The 21,192-nt window shown below is 40.8% G+C and overlaps 1 protein-coding gene across 1 annotated transcript; it reads right to left on the bottom strand.

Annotated features, from left to right (window-relative positions):
• Window positions 1-6,041: 6,041 nt before the first annotated feature.
• Window positions 6,042-20,581, bottom strand: si:dkeyp-121d4.3. The gene is made up of 18 exons (XM_010896236.4): window positions 19,761-20,581; window positions 19,635-19,667; window positions 19,356-19,528; window positions 19,007-19,052; window positions 18,787-18,912; window positions 18,582-18,686; window positions 18,227-18,445; window positions 17,927-18,064; window positions 17,674-17,772; window positions 17,420-17,545; window positions 17,081-17,287; window positions 16,862-17,002; window positions 13,885-13,989; window positions 13,676-13,755; window positions 12,229-12,937; window positions 9,477-11,240; window positions 8,805-8,892; window positions 6,042-6,966 (listed from the first exon to the last, which is right to left on the bottom strand). Exons 1-18 carry the CDS (start codon window positions 20,304-20,306, stop codon window positions 6,335-6,337), a joined length of 5,337 nt encoding a protein of 1,778 aa, XP_010894538.2. The 5' UTR covers window positions 20,307-20,581; the 3' UTR covers window positions 6,042-6,334.
• Between the last annotated feature and the right edge of the window lie 611 nt (window positions 20,582-21,192).

Genomic DNA, 21,192 nt, shown 5'->3' on the forward strand with positions numbered 1-21,192 from the left:
AGAGTTTTAGCATATGTTCTCCGGCTATACGTTGGAGGTTTAGGGGGGGTTATTTTTAAGCATTTAAACGAAGAACCGTTCGAGAGCTTAAGGAGCCGTCTCTTTCAGTTGAACAGAGCCAAAATATCAATTTCTCCAAAGACTGGGAATGCTTATCACTAATCCATTCAATTCAGTGGTCTTTATAAAAATATGTTCACATCGCCAAAGCAAACGGAAATTAAATACAGCAACACCACTGAAAAATATATTTTTTAAAGGAATAAATATAATATATTGTGTTATACAATATATCCATAATGTAAAGATGTGCCTATAGTCACTGGCGAGAATGGTGGGGTTAAGTCATTTAAGACTTAACTAAAAATTGTGTTTTTGTGGCACTGACTGTTCTTTCCTCATGGTAGGGGGCCACAATTCGAGCTGCTGTGATTCCACATTGTTCCACTTCGCCTAACAGATATGATACTTTGTCAGCGTTTAGTTTCATCTCAAATTAAAGACAGTAAACTGTCTTCTCGAGGGAGACAGGTCTGCCTATGGTGTCCTTTCTCGATAGCCCTAATCTCTGGTATTGCTGTATGCTGCCACCTACTGTGGTTGCGTGTGATCGATCACTAAGTATCTGCTTTCTCAATTCGATAATAGCCAGCAGATTGTGAAACCTCCTTGAACGTTGCATAAGTGATTATTACTTATTAACTAGCTATATATGCATATATGTTTGTCCAACATTCAAAAATGATATGTGAATATTCCCAAATAGCAAAGCAACAGTGCAAAGCTCACGCAGATCCCTATAAACAAATATTCTATTAAGCAATATGTATCGCTCTGGATTACAGCATTTATTTATCTGGTGGGCATATCTGTAGCTCAGGTGTGCTTTGGTGTTTCAATGATAACATTGATAAATTACTCCCACTAGCCCAACACTGTCATATTGTCCAGATAAGGGTATGATAACTGCTGACAGTCACACATTTATGTAAGTTTTACAGTGGTAATCATTTTTGTGGCAGAAGCTGTAGAGCTCATTAAGAATTGGCACTACTGTAGCCAAATATGTTGTTTAACAAATATATTTGTAAGACATTAAATGGAGGCGAATTGATCAATTAAAGCAGTTTTTTTTCCTTTACCACATGGAAACCTCTCATAAGGTTGCTTAAGGCATTAGGTTAGTAAACTTGTAGATTCTGCAAATGTTATGGTTACAGAAGCTAGTGACAACCATTTACATCAAACTGCGTCATTATATTGTTTCTGAGGTAAAATAGTGGGTAAATGTCAGTGGTTTATACAGGTGTCCAAAATACATAAAAATGATTTAATAAATCCTTTACATTCTAAGGAAAAAGCAAAATAACATCAATACTATGATTTTGTGGCCTTTACAAAAACAAATCCCATTCACGTCATGGTCCCTATACTAGCATTAAAAAAATTACATCTTTATAGTCAAAATCACTTTGCTATGTAAGTTTACACTCCAAACTTGCTTGATGTAAGTCTGTAAGTCTCAGCCATACAAAACAACTGTGTAATTGCAGCCTGATCAAATCCTTGTTGTGGCATACCAACAGTACCCAGGGGACTAGCAAAGTTCAGCCCATCCTTGATGGGTGGACATCAGACAGCACAGTCCCTTGTCTCATTGGCTGTAACAACTCCTTGTGTTTGCCCAGCACCTGAGAGCTCAATCCTGGTTGTTGGAATGTGCTCAAATCCAGCATGTGTGCTGAAAACAGCATTGTGATAAGCAGCAGAGATGCATAGCAAAATGTGCATCAGATGGCAATCCTGCAAATGCTGTGGAGTTGGAAAAACAACATTCTTATTGCTTTTACACACAATGCAAATGTTAAGCACATTTCTGTAAACCATAAAAACTCTCTACAAGACACAAAACTCAGTTGAGTAAATCATGTCAATAAAACTGAAATATGGGTTTTGCACAGTTGCTCAGTCAGCAACCAGACCTTCTTCACACACATAGGTCACCTTTAAATTGATGTTTACACGAATGAACAACACAATGGTAAGGGACAAGAGGGTTCAGATGAGTGGTGAGGGCATAGAGCAAAGGTGAATAATAATAAATATAGTTTTAGATTAAATATGTGCCACAGTTATTGATCATGTTTTCAATGATGGCATTTCCATGACAGGCTAAGCAGCCTGTCCAGCCCAAATTCAATAGATTATTATTTAAGAATGACAATAGGTAAGTTACAATACACTACCACACACATTTTCAGTTTGATAGTACACAATACAATATATCTAAAATTCATATTTGACATTGCTTTGTTTTTGCAGTAATTTGTTATAGTGGTGTATTTTTTTGTATGTTCTGTTTACACAGCTTCACCAAATTTATAAAGAACAAAATGGATAAAGGTCAAACAAAGCCTTTTGTTACTGGATATTCATGCTCTGAAGTGACATTCTTCTTGCATTGGTCATCTTTCGTAAATGAATTTTAGGGAAAAAGAATACTGCCCATGCTGTGATAATAGTTACTTGCCTCGTCACGCTATAGACAAGGATTCCAGTGACGACTTTCTGGTTGAAAAAGCATTGACATAAAAACAAGAACAGTATCAGATGTTTCAAAAGACATATCGACATTGACTGTCCCAATGTTAGGGTTAAATAAAATTGGTTAAGGTTAAATAAAGTTGCTGCGAAGTTGGGTAAAAGAAGAAATACAAATGCAGCTCTCATGAAATGGCACACCTTTATCTGAACCAAAAAGTACTATTTTGTGATTGTTTAAATTTTTATTTGTGAGGCTTCAATATCTTAGTATTAAAGCTGCTGAAGTGGTCATTGACTTGAAGTAGCCCAATCAATCAATTAATCAAATTTACTTCATAAACCCTTTTTCTATCAGAAGTTGTCAAAGTGATTTTACAAATACCAAGCCTGAAAACCCAAAGAGCAAGTAACATGAGTTAATGCACAGTGGCTACGAAAAAGTCCCTAGTACGGTCCAAGCTAAGGAAGAAACCTAGAGAGAAATCATACTCTGAGGGGTGGCCAGTCCTCTTCTGGCTGTGCCGGATGAAGATTGTAAGAAAAGCCAGACCTCAATCCATTACAGAATATGCAGAAAGATTTGAAAATTGCTGTACACCAAAGGCCCCGCATTGAACTTGACAAAGCATGACCAATTACGCAAAGAAAAATGGGCAAACATTACAGAGTTCAGATAATGCAACACTGGAAGACAAGACTTACCGGAGCAGACCTGTGGCTGTCATTTCTGCCAAGAGTGCTTCTACTAAATATTGCGCAAACGAGTAAATACCTACGCAATACATTTTCTGTTTTGTATTTGTAATTAATTTAGAACAATTAGAAGTTAATCAGTTGCTAAATCCATTTGGATTTCATGTTACATCAAAATAGAATGTTAAAATTTCCAAGGGCGTGAATAATTCAGAGCCATTGTATGCATTGTCATTAACCATACATTTAATCATAGTTAATAGTTTAGATGTGGCTTTATGTGATCTGCATAGTGTAATAAGCCCATGTGGGGCAGATGGCTTGTGTGGGGCCAAAGCAAGAAGTTTAGGCAGCATATTTTTTTGATTCATGATCAACCTGTACTGGTTGTCTGTAGGAGGAACATTTAGGAAAAAGCAGGTGATGAGGGTATGAGTGGTCCACAATGCTCTTCCCTGCATGCTTCTTCTCCCTGATGTCCTGTAGAACCTAAATCCGGAGAAGGTGGCAGCCAACTAACCTTTCCAAGGACAATAAGTGTTGCCGTTTACCTGCCTGAATTGTGAGTTTCACAATACATTTAAATGATTTAGACCTAATCCACGAAATACAGATCAGTACCAGGACTTGAATATGATTCATGTTTCAATGTTAAAACCTTAAAATTTGTGCCAGGGTTATTAAACATGCATGGATTCCTGTCAAAGCACCCTGGACTGTTTATATGGTAACCAGTATGTAATTTGGTGAACTCTTCTGGTTTATATTAATAGACTACATGTAATAACCATTATTACATTTAGGAACTATCCCTTTCAGTTAATGTTTCAAATGTATTAGCCTGGCTGCACCGAACATACAAACACCCTATTGACCATAGCTTATACCTATAGATGACCACCAAATGTGAAAGCATACACAAGTCATATCTTTGTAATTAATTATATTTATTGTCATGCCATGTAAAGATATTTCAGGAGTGAAAAGATTGTAATAGGAACAAATATAGTAATAAACCTTCACAGAGGTATCATTTGAGAGACATTCAGAGACTAACGACAAAATAAATACCTAGAGGCAGCTTATTTTGTTCTTAGTTCTGCAAAATAATATTTTGTATTCATTCGTGGCTCATATATTTATCTTTCCTGTCAAGAGTTATTCAATTCATCATAAGTCACAACATGCACATCAGATGTATTGCTTGATATTTTGATCAAGTTACTTAAAAAGGCACCACAAAAACTGACTGTGACATTATACCTAAATTACACCTGTAATATAACACACCTGATTGCACAACTGAGTCGTAGAATGATGATAATTTCCAACAGAAGGCAAAAACAATGTGCTTTTAAAAATCTACTTAAACAGAACTTGTTAAGTTATAAGATGGTCAAGATTAAGGTATTTTCATACAAGCAAAATAATACATACAGTGGATATAAAAAGTCTACACACCCCTGTTAAAATGCCATGTTCTTGTGATGTAAAGGAATGAGACAAAGATAAATCATGTCAGTACCTTTTCCACCTTTAATGTGACCTATAACATGAACAATTCAATTGAAAATCAAACTGAAATCTTTGAGGAAAAAAAAACAAAAAACTCACAATCACCTGGTTGCATAATTGTGCACACCCTTAAACTAATACTTTGTTGAAGCACCTTTTGATTTTATTACAGCACTCAGTCTTTTGGGTAGGAGTCTATTAGCATGGCACATCTTGACGTGACAATATTTGCCCACTCTTCTTTGCAAAAGCGCTCCAAATCTGTCAGATTGCAAGGACATCACCTGTGCACAGCCCTCTTCAAATCACCCTACAGATGTTCATTTTGGATTCATGTCTGGGCCATTCCAAAACGTTAATCTGCTTCTGGTGAAGCCATGTTTTGTGGATTTGGATGTGTGCTTTGGGTCGTTGTCGTGCTGAAAGGTGAACTTCCTCTTCATTTTTCTAACAAACGCCTGAAGATTTTTTGCCAAAATTGCCTGGTATTTGGAACTGTTCATATTTCCCTCCACCCTGACTAAGGCCCCAGTTCCAGCTGAAGAAAAACAGCCCCAAAGCATGATGCTGCCACCACCATGCTTCACTGTGGGTATGGTGTTTTTTGTGTGATGTGCAGTGTTGTTTTTGCATCAAACATACCTTTTGGAATTATGGCCAAAAAGTTCAACCTTGGTTTCATCAGACCATAACACGTTTTCCCACATGCTTTTGGGAGACTTGATGTTTGTTTTTGCAAACTTCAGCCGGGCTTGGATGTTTTTCTTTGTAAGTAAATGGCTTCCATTTTCTCCACTTGATTTATTATTTTACATTTTTCCCCCTCAAAGAATTTCATTTTGTTTTTCAATTTCATTGTTCATAGTATAGGTCACATTAGAAGTGGAAAAAAGTTCTGACATGATTTGTCTCTTTCTTTTACATCACAAAAACCTGGCATTTTAACAGGGGTGTGTAGACTTTTTATATCCACTGAACCCTGGCAGGAACATATCTTCTGCTAGCTAAACGCTACATTAGAAGCACTTTATCTAGTGAAGTAACAAAGGTTACCTCTCATACCTTAGATTTTCCGCTTGCTGTTTGTGTAATATAATCTTCATCTTCTTCAGTGAAAAACTTAAAAAAAGGTTGTGCTTTGACAAGACAGACTAATTTCCACTGAAATGAAGACTGTTGCGCCGTTCTCTGATATCCTTTTAACACACATTTACTGCCATGATAGACAGGCAAACCTAGTTTATTCTAATTCTAAGATTTGAAGCAGAATGAAAATCCCAGGCACATGATATTTCCCAATTGTTTAGTTTATTATAATTATTTTCCTGTCCAACAAAATGTTTACAGTAAGTAAAAGACTGGTATTTTTGTAAAGGAATATCGGATAATGCTAACTATACTAAAACAAAGAAAATTACCAACAGCATTAAATCAAAGTAGATACACAACATATTGTTTGGATGGAAGAAGCATCAGATCTCAATCAACCTGTGGGTGTAAATCTAGCTCAGTGAGGAAACAATTACAGAAAAATGAAAAGAAATCCCACCCCCCCATAAAACACAGATGAACTGTCTGTTTCTTAACTCATCTCAGGACAACCGACTGTTTCGGCCTCCCACTTTTCCAAAAAGTCCTGCAAGTTTAAGTTAAAAGTATCAATACCTTTACCAGACAGGTGAACCCCATCAGGCCTGTAGAGGCCTGCATCAGAGCCACAAGTGATGTTTTCATGAGTCAAAGCGGTGCCACCAAGCTCAGCAATAATGTTTTGAATCCTTCTGTTGATGGCAGCTCTAACTTTGTCCACTTCTTCGCTGTTCTCTGTGTGCCTCCATGAAGTCCGGGGCAAGATGTTTGACCAGACCAACAGGCATTGTGGGAAAATGCTCTTTATGGAGGTCAGGTCCTTCTTCACAGACGCCAGAAAGGCCTCAGGACTATGGGCACCCAGGTCATTCCCACCCAGGTGCAGGATGACCACGTCCGGGTTGGGCCACTTCATCTTCAGTTGGTCTAGCTGGGGCAGCAGCTGGGCCCACGTCATGCCCTGTGTGCCCTTCCACCACACCCTAACACTGCTGGGGTCCATGCCTAGCTGCATGCCAATTTCAGGTGACCTGGCCCTCATCTCTGCCCAATATATAAGCGAGTGGCCACAGATCCACACATTCCTAGGCTCGGTGCTGGCAAAGGTAACTTTGGGAACTTTTCCTGTACAATGAGAGAGGGTATTTACGGATTAGGGTTACAGGGACCCCAGTTAGATTGCTGTTAGTGTGTGATGATTGACCTGTGCTCCAGTTGTTTGGAATCTACAGGCTCCAGGTCTGCTGTTTATCCTTCACATGTGGCTCAATACTGATGGGACTACACACTCAAGCCTATGTTCTCTTGCAGTTAGTAAATCTAAATTATTCCAGTGGCCCGCTGCAGTAAGTTCATCTAGGCTAGAAGAGTAAAACAAAAATCTCCACATAAGTATAACATATTTGACACTTAAGATAAAATTAAGTGAAACTACCTGAAGTCTGACTTTTAATTCAGGAGATATTGTACTACCACACAATTTCCTTACTATATAAACCCTAGCTAGTAGTCAATGTTTATTACTTATTTGGAGGAAACAACACTAACAAGTCCTCCATTCAGGTAAAGTTCTCTCTGTTAGTAGAGACTGGAACTCCCAATAAAAAGCTAATCAAGAAACTTACAATTAATCTGATATTGTTAAATCCTAATCCTGGGGTGGCCTTCCTACATCTCATATGATCAGTTTCTGTACTACAAAAACAATAGTGTAATTCAGCAGCGGAAGACCCACTGATGCAATACTTACCGTTAGCTGTTGGAGAAAAGATTGCATGTTAAAGCTAGCTAATGTTACTATCCGTTTTTAGAGCTCCTCCTGTCCAGAGTAATGGAACATGGGAGTGTATAGTCTGCCTAGTGTTTAGTTAACAATTAGTCTGTCCAAGCAAATACACATGCTTAAAAATTCTTTACTGCACTTTTCCATTCCCTAGAATGACTATAGACATTCTTGTTTTACACATTTTCAAGACAAGCACCAAGCTGGTAAACTGTTATAGGGACAAGGCTTTTCAAAGCAAGTATATAGGAACACTAAAATAGGAAAGCATTGCAGTGGTCTTTTAAGACACAAGGTCTCCTTGGATTACATTTTTATATACAGGCTGCCATGCTTTATGAAGCAATGTGACAACCATTAAATAAAATGTAATCTAAACTTTCTAAATGAGACCTACTTCCAACATAATCAAAGAAATACAAACTAGGTACATGTAGGAAATATAATAACTACAGGTTACTAAGATCTCACTGAAACCTGATTAACAATAGCTTTCTAATCTATCTAATCAAACCTTTCTAAGTAAAGCTCCAAACCTCTGTGTTCCCTCCATAACTGGCTGTTGACACCGGTGGGATCGCCTCATCCTGTACTTGTTGAATTTAATTCCCAGTATTAATGACGTCCGCTACAGCGCTTGTTATGGCATCACCTAAACTTAACCTACGCTGCAATTTGTGGCTGGCCAACTCGCTTGATATAATAGCTAAAGCAATAAAGAAATATAAGAGCTAGTTATCTAAGCTATCAAATGAAACCTGATTAACTATGGTTGTGGTCTATTTAATATAGGTATCCTTGCTCCTGGCATCCTGTAGATACTGCAGGATTTTGTCCCTCCTGGGCACTACACACACCAACGGTGCGAACTGTTCAAATCAGTGATAGACTACATTAAATAGGTTTTGTTACATCAAAGACAGGAACATGGCTGTCTACCCCCTATCAAGTAAAACCTACATTCACCTTGTAGGTAAAGCTTCAGAATTTTGATACCTCCTTAACTGCCTCCTAACACTTTTGGGATTGCCTCATCCTGTACTTGGTGTTTAATGCCCAGTATCAATGACATTGGCTATAGCTCTTGACTTGTCCTAGCATCACCTAATCTTAAACTAGGCTACAAACGGTGACTGGCCACATTCACTACACTAAACCCTTACTCAGAATTATCTTGTACCTGTTGAGTTCCTCCTCAATTTCCTCTCGCGATTATCGTTCATCTTTTGTTGATTCTTCTGTCTCATCCGCAGGTTAAACTGCTCCAGCTACAGAATAGTGACAAAAGGACATACACACACACACCATACACAAAAACATACCCCACATAAACACACGCGCAAACACGCAAACACACACACACACTCTGTCCATTGTAAATAAAGTCCACTTAAATGCAGCAGCTTGGGACTGACCTGCCTGTATGCTCCAAAACCTGAACATTAATATTACCAGATTAAATGGACCTTGCATGCAACTGGCAACTAAAAGGAATAACGTATTCCTTTAACACAAGTGCACAAGATTGTGTAGATAACTAAGTAATTACCCATGTAATTCAAATGTAAAACATAAAAAACTGAAGATATACAGTAGGTTATTATATCCAGCATTTCACAAATTAAGTTGTCCATAAGGGGTCAACTGATTTGAAAATGGGGTTGCAACTGAAATGGAAAAAAATTATAAATTCATACTGTAAATATAACTAGATTTACACAAGAGTTTGTGTTTTTCCCACAAATGTGGCTCTAAGGGTTAAAGTCAATGATAACGTTATTTTCTACAGAGACTTCTATGCAAAACTATTGCACTTCGTATTCTTTACAAATTCAACAAAAAAATAACATACCCTTTTCTTCTGCTTGGCCTTAATGTCATCTTCTGACCCTGGTGGTCCTTTAATCTCTGGTGATTGAAGTGGTGGAGAAGGCAAAGCAGCAGAAGCTTCAGGGCTTTGTGTCTTGATCTGTAGAGGTTTTGGCGAAGCCTGCTGTGCACCGGACACACTTTGGACTGTTTCAATTACCTTTAGGCATCTGGACTGGCTCGTGGCTTGGAGGATTTGATTTAAGACATCCCTTGTGGGATTCGATACAGTGACTTGATTCAATATATTCACTTGTTGTGTGAGCTGAGTCATTGCAACCGGAATATCTGTGACAGCAGGAGACTGCCCTACAGGAGAGGTGTAGTCATACACCCCGGCTCCTTGTTGATTATTTGGAACCTGAGGCGGGTTTGTCAAGGACGGAGACAGCTCTGTGGGGAGCCTGGGCAAATAGGGTTGCAATGACGAAAGATAATTGGTCCTGTTGTCCCTGGAAGGCCAACCCTTTGGGTTGATGGGCTTTGTCTTCAGAGGACGTACCCAAGGTGTAATGGGGAGGGAGGATCCAGGCGTTGAGGGACTGGGACATGGGGGCGAAGAACTGACGGTCTTGGTGAGGGTTTGCATCTGCCTAGCCTTCTCCAAGGCTGCCTCCTCTTCCGGGTCAAGGAAACCTCCATAATCCGAGGTGTCTTGGGGGCTAAGGTACACCTCCCGCTGGGATGAACCAGAGGGCGAGACTGACCTGAGGCGCTCAGAATCAGAGGAGTCGGTGGTGTGGCTCCGATGACGATCTCCTCGCCTAGAGGAGTGCTTTGTCTCTCTCTCAGAGGAATTGGATGAGTGTTTGGATGACTTTGTCCCATAGAGGCGCTCCTGGGTCCTGTCCGCTAACTTGGTTACCTCTGAGGTTTCCAAGTTCAGGCCGATGGCCTGGAGCAGACTCTTTATTTTGTCAAAATGCTGTGTCTTGTCATGACTCTCCTGCTCCCTGGTCACCTCCAATGGGGCTCTGGCTGGGCTGGCTCTCCAATCATCCCGGTGTGTGTCTGACCGCCCAGGTTTTTCATAGTGCTCCTTCTTAGCTTCTGCGGCTTTACCCCCATACAGGAAGTCCTCCTCTTCTTCGATACGATCCGGTTGTCTCAGGAACTGGCTGTGGGTTGTCATTCCGAGAATTCCCGAAAAGCCACCACTCTCCTGGATTGCCCTCTCGTGAGGCAGTAAGTCTTCGTTTCTGGGGTCTCCATAATCATCCGAGGTCTTCGCTTGTTCTCTAATGAAGGTCCTGTGCGAGGACTCTGGCTCCTCCTCTCTTCCCCCGAATGCATCCCTGTACTGATCTTTCTCTCCACGCGACTCACGATAACGCTTTTGAGGTATGGAACCATCATCTTCTCTACCAGAACTCTCCTCTCGAGTCCCCTTAACCATGGTGGATATCACACCAGCATCCACACCTTTGTTTAGGATGTTGAGGAAACGGGTGAGCTGGGCGTTCATGTTGGGGCTCTTTTCCTGAGACTCTCGGCTAATAGTAGGTTGATTTGAAGAATGGGGGTCAAGAGATGTTTGGCAAACTGGAGAGGTTTGCTCATACGGATCATACTTGGCAGAAAAGTCAGGATTAGGATGTCTATCGGGCGAACATTCATAATAGGACTTCTGACTCGAATTTTGGGCGTATGGTGGTTCAACAGAGTGTTGTTTATAGGGTGCATCTACATCGTAACCGTATTGTTCCACAAGCCTTTGATCAAGAGGTTGAGCTTTAGAGAGGTCAGTCTGCAGAAGAAAACAAAAAACAATAGGACTATTTCCCCAGTATTTTTATGAAAATGCTAAACTGCTTAACATGCTAATCAATATATATATATTCACCGGCCACCGGAGAATGGCCAGACTGGTTCCAGCTGATAGAAAGGCAACAGTAACTCAGATAACCACTCATTACCACAAAGGTATGCAAAAGAGCACCTCTGAAAGCACAACACTTCGAACCTTGAAGCAGATGGGCTACAGTAGCAGTAAACCACACTGGGTACCACTCCTGTCAGCTTAGAACAGGAAACTGAGGCTACAATTTGCACTGGCCCACCACAATTGGACAATAGAAGATTGGAAAAACTTTGCGTGGTCTGATCAGTCTCAATTTCTGCTGTGTATCTGCTTGTATCAACGGCTCAGGCAGGTGGTGGTGGTGTAATGGTGTGGGGGATATTTTCTTGGCACACTTTGGGCCCCTTAGTACCAATTGAGCAATGCCACAGCCTACCTGAGTATTGTAGCTGACAATGTCCTTCCCTTTATAACCACAGTATACCCATCTTCTAATGGCTACTTCCAGCAGAATAATGCGCCATGTCACGAAGCTCACATCATCTAAAACTGGTTTCTTGAAAATTACAATGAGTTCACTGTACTCAAATGGCCTCCAAAGTCATCAGATCTCAATCCAATAGAGCACCTTTGGGAAGTGGTGGAATGGGAGATTGGCATCATGGATGTGTAACCGACAAATCTGCAGCAACTGGTGATGCTATAATGTCAATATGGACCAAAATCTCTGAGTAATGTTTCCAGCACCTTGTTGAATTTATGACACAAAGAATAAAGGTAGTCCTCAAGGCACAAGGGGGTCCAACCCATTACTAGCGAAGTGTACCTAATGAAGTGGCCGGTGAGGGTATATATTGATCAGCACGATCAAATATATATATATAAATTACAACAAACTAATCTAACTATAAATTGTTTAGAAATAGCAACTTACCTGAATTGGGAAAAGTGGCCCTGTGACATGTTCAGCACGCTTCTTCAAAATGGACTTGGGTTTGATTTCAGAGCCTGGTTTAAGTTGTGAAGGAAGCTCTGGCATTCCATGATTGTAGTCAAAGCAGGCCTTTTCCATTGGCCGCACCTCTGGCAGGAAATTGGGAACATGTTTCTCCATGGCGACCATGGCTCTCTTACGGTATATCAACTCATTGAGAGCCTCTAGTTCCCTTTTCTTTCTTTCTAGCTCATCGTTCATTCTATCTGGAGGTTTCCCAGAACTGTTCTTCGAGCTCCTCTGGCTGCTTCCGCCTCGCTCCCTGCTACGACTTCTTCTCGATGATGTCCTTTCTAAGCTGCTGGTGCTCCTGTATTTGAAATCTTTTCTCTCCAGACTGTGGCTCCGTCTCCTGCTCCCACTCCTGCTCCTTCGTCTTCTGCTTCTGTCTCTACTCCGACTTCGGCTCCGGCTATGACTGCGCTTGTACCTGCTGCTACTACCCCGCTCTCTGCGCTCTCTGCTCGTGCTCCGCTTTTTCTTTAACCGACCAAACTGGTCCAGGCTGGGGCTTCTGCCACTGCGCCCGTATCTCTGCCGGCTAGTGTCTGAGTTCTTGCCACCAGATCCAGGGCCACCGGGTTTTGACCGCAGAGTTTTTACGACTGCTTTCATTTTATCTGACTCCTCCGAAGCAGGTTTGTCATTGCTGCGTCACAAAATAATTTGGGTAATAAGTCTGAGCACAACTGTTGAATGTTTTGCTTTTAGTGTAGTTGTGTGGCTATGCTAACTAGTGTATGTGACACTCTTCATACACAAATGTCGTTCTTTGGATCTGTACTCCAGCACATCGGATTTCACATTGAACAATGACTAAGGGTCAGTTTCTCAGACAAAAATGAAGCCTAATCTGTGTCCATGAAACTGGCCTTAAGAAGTTAAAGTGCTGACTGTCAGCTTTCATTTGAGGGCATTTATACCCATAAACTGTGAAGTGTATGAATTACAGCCTGTTTTATACATTGTCTCTATATTTTAGGGGAACAAAATTGGAAAATTAAAAGAAAGTGGTGACATTAGGTACTTGGCTACAAATCCTTTGCATTCAAGGACTGAAAGAAGTCTACAACCAACAGACATGATGGTGATGCTCTACCAGGCCTGCACTGTAGCAATCTTCTAAGTATTAATCTTTTATGAAACATTGTTAATTTTTTCCAATTGTAGTACTATGTATAACAACACCTGTAATTCCTACACAGAGTTTACAGATAATGGACGCAAATACTTTAAAATGAAAGCTGAAAATCTGCATTCCAACTTCATTATTTCATTTAAAATCAAATGTGCTGCAATATAACTACATCTAAAACCATCACACAAGAATACTTTACCTTGACTTCCATTTGGAACCAATACTACCACAAATCACAATCAAACTCACATAGGCTCATCCGTGTTTTCTACTTTGACAGCCTTGATAATGTCTTTTGGGTCTCTCATCAGTTTGATGGTCATCTTTTTCTGTGAGACAACAACAGAATATGAATAGCTTAATAGGACATGTAGACAGGAATGTCTGTTCATTAAATTAAAATTACACCCCCAAACTATAACTTGATCTAAGTCATTAGCTTTTCCCCATAGACCAACCTTTTCTTTTGCCACCACACCCCCTAGCTTGGGCACAGGAGTGAAGACACTTTCAATGAGGCGCTTGATCCTAATCGCTTGGTTGCCATCCTCAGCGGTTTCAAGCTAAGAGAAAATGGAAAGCCCCATTGCAGGCATTTTTATATCAACATCGATCCTGGATAACAATTAACTAACTAACTTAATTTTCTATCCAAATGGATAATAAGAAAGATATCTCAGAAAGAAGCAATTTCTCAAGCAAGAATTTTCCAAGAAGTGTTTGGTCAGACGAGAGTGGGAAAAGGTTCACAAGCATTGAATTCACTGCATTTAGGACTGTTTGCTCCCACCTTGTGGAAGTTAGCCCAAATTACAGATACAATAATTACAAACCAACTCTCCCCTCAAAGTTTAACTTCGGTTGACCACATTCAAAAAGCTGTAAAAATCTATATTTTTGGATATTTAAAAAAAGATTTAGTTGATCCCACTATTCAGTATTGTTTTCTCACTAACAGAAATTGAGTGAATTGTATAAAATTGTAGCAACCAGGAAATGTTTGCCCGGCTACCAATGCTCATCTGAGGAGTTGATTGCGCACTTTAGTGACCCCAATGGAAGAAAGGGAGTCTGGTTTTTCAGTTGACAACAGAAGAATGTGCGCCTTCTGTTGCCCAACAGATATTCTGCTTTAAAAGCAAGGAAAATGTATACTGGGATGTATAAATTCAAATTCAATTCCAGGCACTCATGTGGATTTCAAGTTAAAAAGGCTTTAATGTACTGGCTAGATCGGGGGTCGGCAACCCGCGGCTCTAAAGCCGCATGCGGCTCTTAAGCGCCGCCCTAGTGGCTCCCTGGAGCATTTTCAAAAATATGAAGAAAAAAGTTTTTTTATATAATTTCTGAATGATATAAAATAATAAACATTCTTAAAGTTTTTCAACGTTGTAAATATTTAATTTCAACATTTCTGTCAACGAAGATTTACGTCATAGACTGCGACAGACGTTTCTGTCAGATCGGCGTGACGCTGAAAAACAAACAAACAAACCGGCGGGTGTGTCATGGCCCATGGATCCCATGGGGAAAAAGAGAAAGATAGCTGAAGAGAACAGAGGATTCAACAGTTCTTGGACCGAATAATTTGCTTTCATTGCCAATGCGGAAGGATTGCCTGCATGTTTGCTTTGTAATGAGAAGTTGTCAAATAACAAAAAGAGTAATGTGGAAAGACATTTCCAAGGAAAGCATGCTACATTTGCAGCCAAGTACCCAGTTGGGAGTGAGAGAAAAAGTGCGATTGCATTACTTCTGGAAAAATTAGAGGAGCGCAAAGATAAATTTAAGAAGTGGATTGCATCTCCAAACTCCACTACTGCTGCTAGTTTGGAGATGCACTACTCCACTACTGCTGCTAGAGACAACAAAGAATCAAAGATGACCTACATGCAATTAGTTAATCTATTCTGTCAGAAATTAAATCCCCAAAAAAATTTGAAAGGAAGAAGAACCCACATCTAAAGTGGGAATGGAGAGAACATGTTTAAATGGAAATGGAATGGAAAACCTTTAAAGTGGAAAAATCTAACTCCTCATTGAGACCTGAAAAGGTTGTAGCCTTAGGCATATAGATCCACTAAGTCTCTCGTTGTTTAAGGCATTTAAGTGTATCACCACCCCTGGCATCGCTACACAACTTCAATTCACTTCCATGCTTAACTTCCAGGTAGTGTTCAGCCATAGGATAATTCAGGTTCCCTGTGCGTATAGCGTAGCGGTGTTCTCTTAACTTTAAATCCACATGAGTGCCTGGAATTGAATTTCTTATACAACTGAGTACACATCTTTGCTTTTCGTCCATTACGTCCCACTCCTAGTGCACCTGCCATTGTTTTAAAATTCTGAAATACCTAACGTGATCTTACTACACTAGCAATCAAGATATTCTGCATGTATATGCTTTTGTATTCAGCCAAAATAATTTTTGGTGAGAACATTTTGTGAAACAATTTCACCATTACATTACTTTTACCTATTAATGGTCTTTTTCGCCATCAACCAACACACAATAGTCATTTCACAAACATCAGTATTCACATTCTTAAGTAATTCTTAGTACTTTGTAATGGCAGCTTTGGCTGGGATAGCTTTAAGTCTTTCTGGGAATTCCTTCAGGGGTTTTTAGAGTCTGAGACAGCGGGCCTCCCTTCAGAGAACATCAAGATAACCACACCCCATCATTAAGTCATTTTCCAAGTGTGAAAAATGTATATTTGATATATGACAAACAAACACACAAACGACCAGATACTCAGACTGACAAACTGAGATCAATAAAATCTATATATCAATAAAAAAAAAGACTGGAGGGGGATTGTACAATACAAGAGAAATTCTAATGGCACTCAGTCAAACCAGCTGTGTAAATAAATCAACCATATATTTAATGGAAAGTATACAGTATTAAAAATGTTATTTGCAGAAATGTTTACAACTTTTTTATTACTGGTCTATTGGGTAAATCCTTGGAAAATCTGCTAATAGTCCTATGGTGACAATTTTTTACGAGCAACTATTGCAATTTGTGTTAATCAAAAACAATGTTAACAGTTATTTGCATAACCTGATGAACATATATCTACAATGTTTTTTTCCCTATCATTTTACTGTTTACCAGGTAATTATAACTAAAAAGATCATCATTTTCAACAAAGACATGGGAGATGTAAGGGTTATCTGCTTTGCTCAGGGACAGAACGACAGCTTCACCTTGCCGGGTCCACGATTAGAAACAGCAGCCTTTCATCTACTTTCTGGAACACTATGGTGCCCTATTGCGCCGAAGTACGTCGTAGTAAACCATTATCAGGGACCTACATGCTCTTCGAGCGTAGAAGGACTGACCAAAAGAAACGATTTTCGCTAAACAACTAGGTGCAAGTATACCAGCTTATATTACTTTCCCACTACCACTAATTCAGGGGGACTCACCGGTATGACACTGAACTCCACCTTCTCTGAGATTTCCAATTTGTTCTTCTCCATGACCTCAGTAAGACGGAAAAACAGCAGCTGGGGGCTCTGATGACTCTTGATGGTCCCAGACAGTTCTCCGGCTTGCACCACCACGCCCTACAGGGAAAATCCATTCTTGTTATTTGTTTAAAATCACATCAAATGCGAGTGACCTCAGACTAAAAGTGAACGTACTGTTCTGCGTTGCTCTGTGGACTCCTCAAACGTCTCAGTGAGAATCTCCACGTTGACAGCACGCTCTTCCTTGGTTTCGCTGTTGGTGGAGATGTTAAAACGAACCTTGTCTCCATCAAACATTGTGGCTTCAGTAAGAATGTCAACAGCTCCGAACGATAGCTGCTTCTGTGTCCCACCCACTGAGGCCTCCAAAAGGCCCTTCTCCTGAAAGTGAAAGGAGACAATGTTATAGTTATTTCATCACAATAAATGTCCACCGACAATAACACAATTATAAACACTAAAATATTAACAACGCCGGACCAGTACTTCCAATCATTGGGGACCAGCCTGTACCTGCTTCTTGCTGGAGACCTTGAGGACAGCCTTGATGACCTTTCCGTCATGCTGCACAGTGCTAATCTCCTCCAGCGCCTCAGTCTTCGGGGGAGGGTCATCCTCCACAGAGGCCACTGGCTTCCACTGGGGACAGAGTAATACGGTTATGACAGAGTACGACAGTCCTGTCGGGTGGGGTACGGCACAGATGAAGGTTCTCAACTCTGTAAACCGCAGCCGGGTGCCAGGCGATGGACTGAACAGCGGCCCACCTTGTCTTTTCCTGCAGAGTCTTCAACCTTCTCCTTGGGTTCTTCTTCTATAACCTCATTCAGCTTTCTAACTCTGATGGCCTTCTCCTTCCCTTTGATCTTATAATAACAATGATATTAAGTCAGATGAACCATTTAAACAACATTGTTATCTTTTAGAAGAGGGTCCTGACAACCCCCAGGTACAACCCTGATCATCACTGTGTCAACAAACTGTTGGCCACTGAATACAGTGAATCAGATTGACACTCACTGTGACAATGGTGAAGTCCACCTCATCCATATCGGCAAACTCGGTTCGACCCATGTTCTCACTGGTCTCAAAGGCCAGGTTGTTCTGGTTAGCGGCCACGATGGTGCCGGAGCTGCCCTTGATGCTCATTATCACACCCTGGTGGACAGCACAAGGAAGACTGACAACTAACTACAGTAAAGATGACCACATTTTGCCTCAGAGACACATTTTCTTGCATCTAGGCTGGATGAAAGTTGTGTAGGACTTTTTTAATTAAAATAAAATGTGTATTAATATAAGTATAGCACCAATACTCACCACCTCCCTCTTTTCCCCTGTGACTTGGAAAGTATTTGGTATCTTTGGCCGAATATTGGTTGCTCTCGTATTTTGGGAAACTATGTCCGTTAACAAGTTCAGCGTCACATGGTCACCCTTCAACAGAGTAATGGTGCAGTCCTTGTCTGAGTAAAGCAGGGTTTTCACCTTGCCATCGATGTTTGCTTCAATTTGGCCAGGTTTCTGCTTTTCACCAGGCTATGTGGATGCAAACCAACATGTTTCAATGAGATAAGATGAATAGCCCTTACAAGCCCATGCATTGAATCCAAGTTGACAATGACTCAAATTCTCACAGAACAACTGCCTGTTCAGCGAGCTAGAGTTCCCTCACCTGCTGCTCTGGGATGGGAGCGATGACCACTCCTTCAATTACAGTCGAGTCGATCTCTTCAGTTCCCCCTGGAGGTACAGACACATCTGTGGCACACTCTCCAGCCTAGGTTTACAAAAAGGCATTAAGAAAAATAGCACATACCCAAATGCAGTGAAAACTCACTGGTTCATAGATTGTGTTCAAATTTAACTCAGTAACCAACCTTCTCTTTGTAAGCTGTAAAATGCACCCTGACCCCAGGTATCATGTTCTTGGGTACTCCAAGAAATGCATCGAAAGTAAAGGAAAATTTTTGGAGATCATCTCTTTCGATGAAGCCATATGTTGGCTGTGGAGAAATGGGGAAGGCAGTTAGAGAATGCAATGTGCCACAGAGATGATGAACCATTCCTTCGAGCAGGATTTGCAGCTTTTGGACTTACCCCAATAAAGGAGATGACCCCCTTGGATCTTCCAGGTGGAGGAGGCCTATGAGTAACAGGCATTGAGAGGGGAAAAATATTTATACCTGGCCAACAAGCATAACAGAAGACAAAACATACTAATTGATTAATGCTTGATTCTTTAAACATATTTGATAGACTTATATAGGAGGTTGGATGAAGACAATCAGATGCTCAGGCTGAATTTCATTCTTCCGACAGAGTCTGACATTTTCATTTACAGATATTCAGAAGCTGATGTCTTCAGACTCTGCTAGACCGGCCTTAATATAATACAATCAAACAGTAACTTCACAGCGATAACACCCAATGTTGACATAATCGTTACTTGTCATTGTACGTCTTCTTCCCTGTTGTTTTTTTCTCCTTTTTCGAGTCTTTGGTCTTCTTTTCTTCCGTCGGGGGTACTTCAGGCTTAGGGATCTCAGAGCCCCGGCAGAGTCCCCACACATCAGGCACAGCAGTTGTCTCGGTTGGAGGTGGGGCTGTCACGGGTACGGGCTGTTGTGAGGAAAGAAATTTAGCCAGTGAGAAGTTGATGGTAACAATAACATAAATCTAATTGAAATTGTATCAGAGACAAAACAGCAGAGACAGCAGCACTTACCCACGACGGTGGAGGAACAGAATAAGGGTTGGCCTAAATAAAATGAGACTTGAAGTTATGGAAAATGTTCAGATAAATTAAGAAATATATGTAAAATTGATACACAAATGATCTAATTTGTATTACCTCACTTTGCCATGGTGGAGGAAAGCCGGTGTTGTCCACTGGAGGCACCATGCCAGGAGGGGGAATACATGGGGGTGGCAGTGCTACACCTGGAGGTGGCATAACAGGGGGCGGCATAACAGGGGGTGGCATGGGTCCAGGGCCAATCATTGGATCATATGGTCCAGGCATACTTGGACCATACCCAAATCCTGGTCCATCCATAGGCGGTCCATTGAAACATCCACCCATGGGGCCACCTGGGCCCATTGGCGGTCCATATCCATCCATTGGGCCACAGGGACCCATTGGCCCGTAGCCTGGTCCTGGTGGTCCATATCCGGGATAATCATGTGGCATGGGTCCGTGCATCATATGATCTCCCATGAAGTCTGGATGGGGCCCGCCTGGGCCACCATGAAAAGGACCATAAGGTCCAGGCGGCCCACACCAACCGGGCGGTGGAGGTCCTGGACCCATGTCAAATGGATGAGGCCCCCTTGGACCCATGTCAAACGGAGGAGGTCCATGGCCTTTTCCACGCTTTCGACCACCTCCTCGTCCCATTTCTAGAAAATGTACAAAACGTAGCTGGCTACTTAAAGTTAGCTGGCTAACGCGTTAGCAGCAAAAACGTTTCAATGGGGAAACGTAAATTGAAATCCAAGTCAGATTACCATACTATTTACGTCTCTGCGATATATATATATATCATAGCGCAAGTATTTTGTGGTTTACCAGGAAACCCTTCAGTTGCGTTATATCGCAACATAAACAACTGACGTTATATAGCAGGCTACAGAAGCTACTTTAACCTCTCACACCAGACACCAGTGAACTTGTTGCGGATATTGTGTCTGGAAAAACTACGTATTTCCGGTGTAGATCGCGCCACCTCCCTTACCCCATCTTCCTATTCAGAGGTATAATATTAAATTAATGAAAATATATGGTTTCGGTTCTGCCGTTCTAATTAACCTTTGTTCATGCGTTATATATTAAAATGTGCAATGTCTACGTTGGTGATATGCAGTTAAGTATGAATATGTTAATGCTTATTTAAATTACATGTTGACATCAGAATGACATCCGTGAAATTAGGTTTTTGGTAAGATAAAGATGGTTTTTACTTATAGAACTGATTTAGGTATTTACATTTTAGGTATTTCTGGTGTGGGTGGTGTGAACAACTTGATAATTCTAAATATGTTTTGCTTTTATTTAACAGAATTTATCAGCATTTGGACCAAAACAAAATATTTATAATGAACTGGTTTGTTATGTACATTTTTAAAGTATTTAGTATGTATATTATACCTACATACTGGTCACCCCTCCGAGCCTGGTTCCTCTCTAGGTTTCTTCCAAAATTTTGGCCCCTTTGCTGAGTTTTTCCTAACCACTGTTTCAACACTGTTGTTACTTGCTCCTTGGGGTTTCAGACTGGGTGTTT

Source organism: Esox lucius, chromosome 6 (genome assembly GCF_011004845.1).
Source record: "Esox lucius isolate fEsoLuc1 chromosome 6, fEsoLuc1.pri, whole genome shotgun sequence".
NCBI lineage: Eukaryota > Metazoa > Chordata > Actinopteri > Esociformes > Esocidae > Esox > Esox lucius.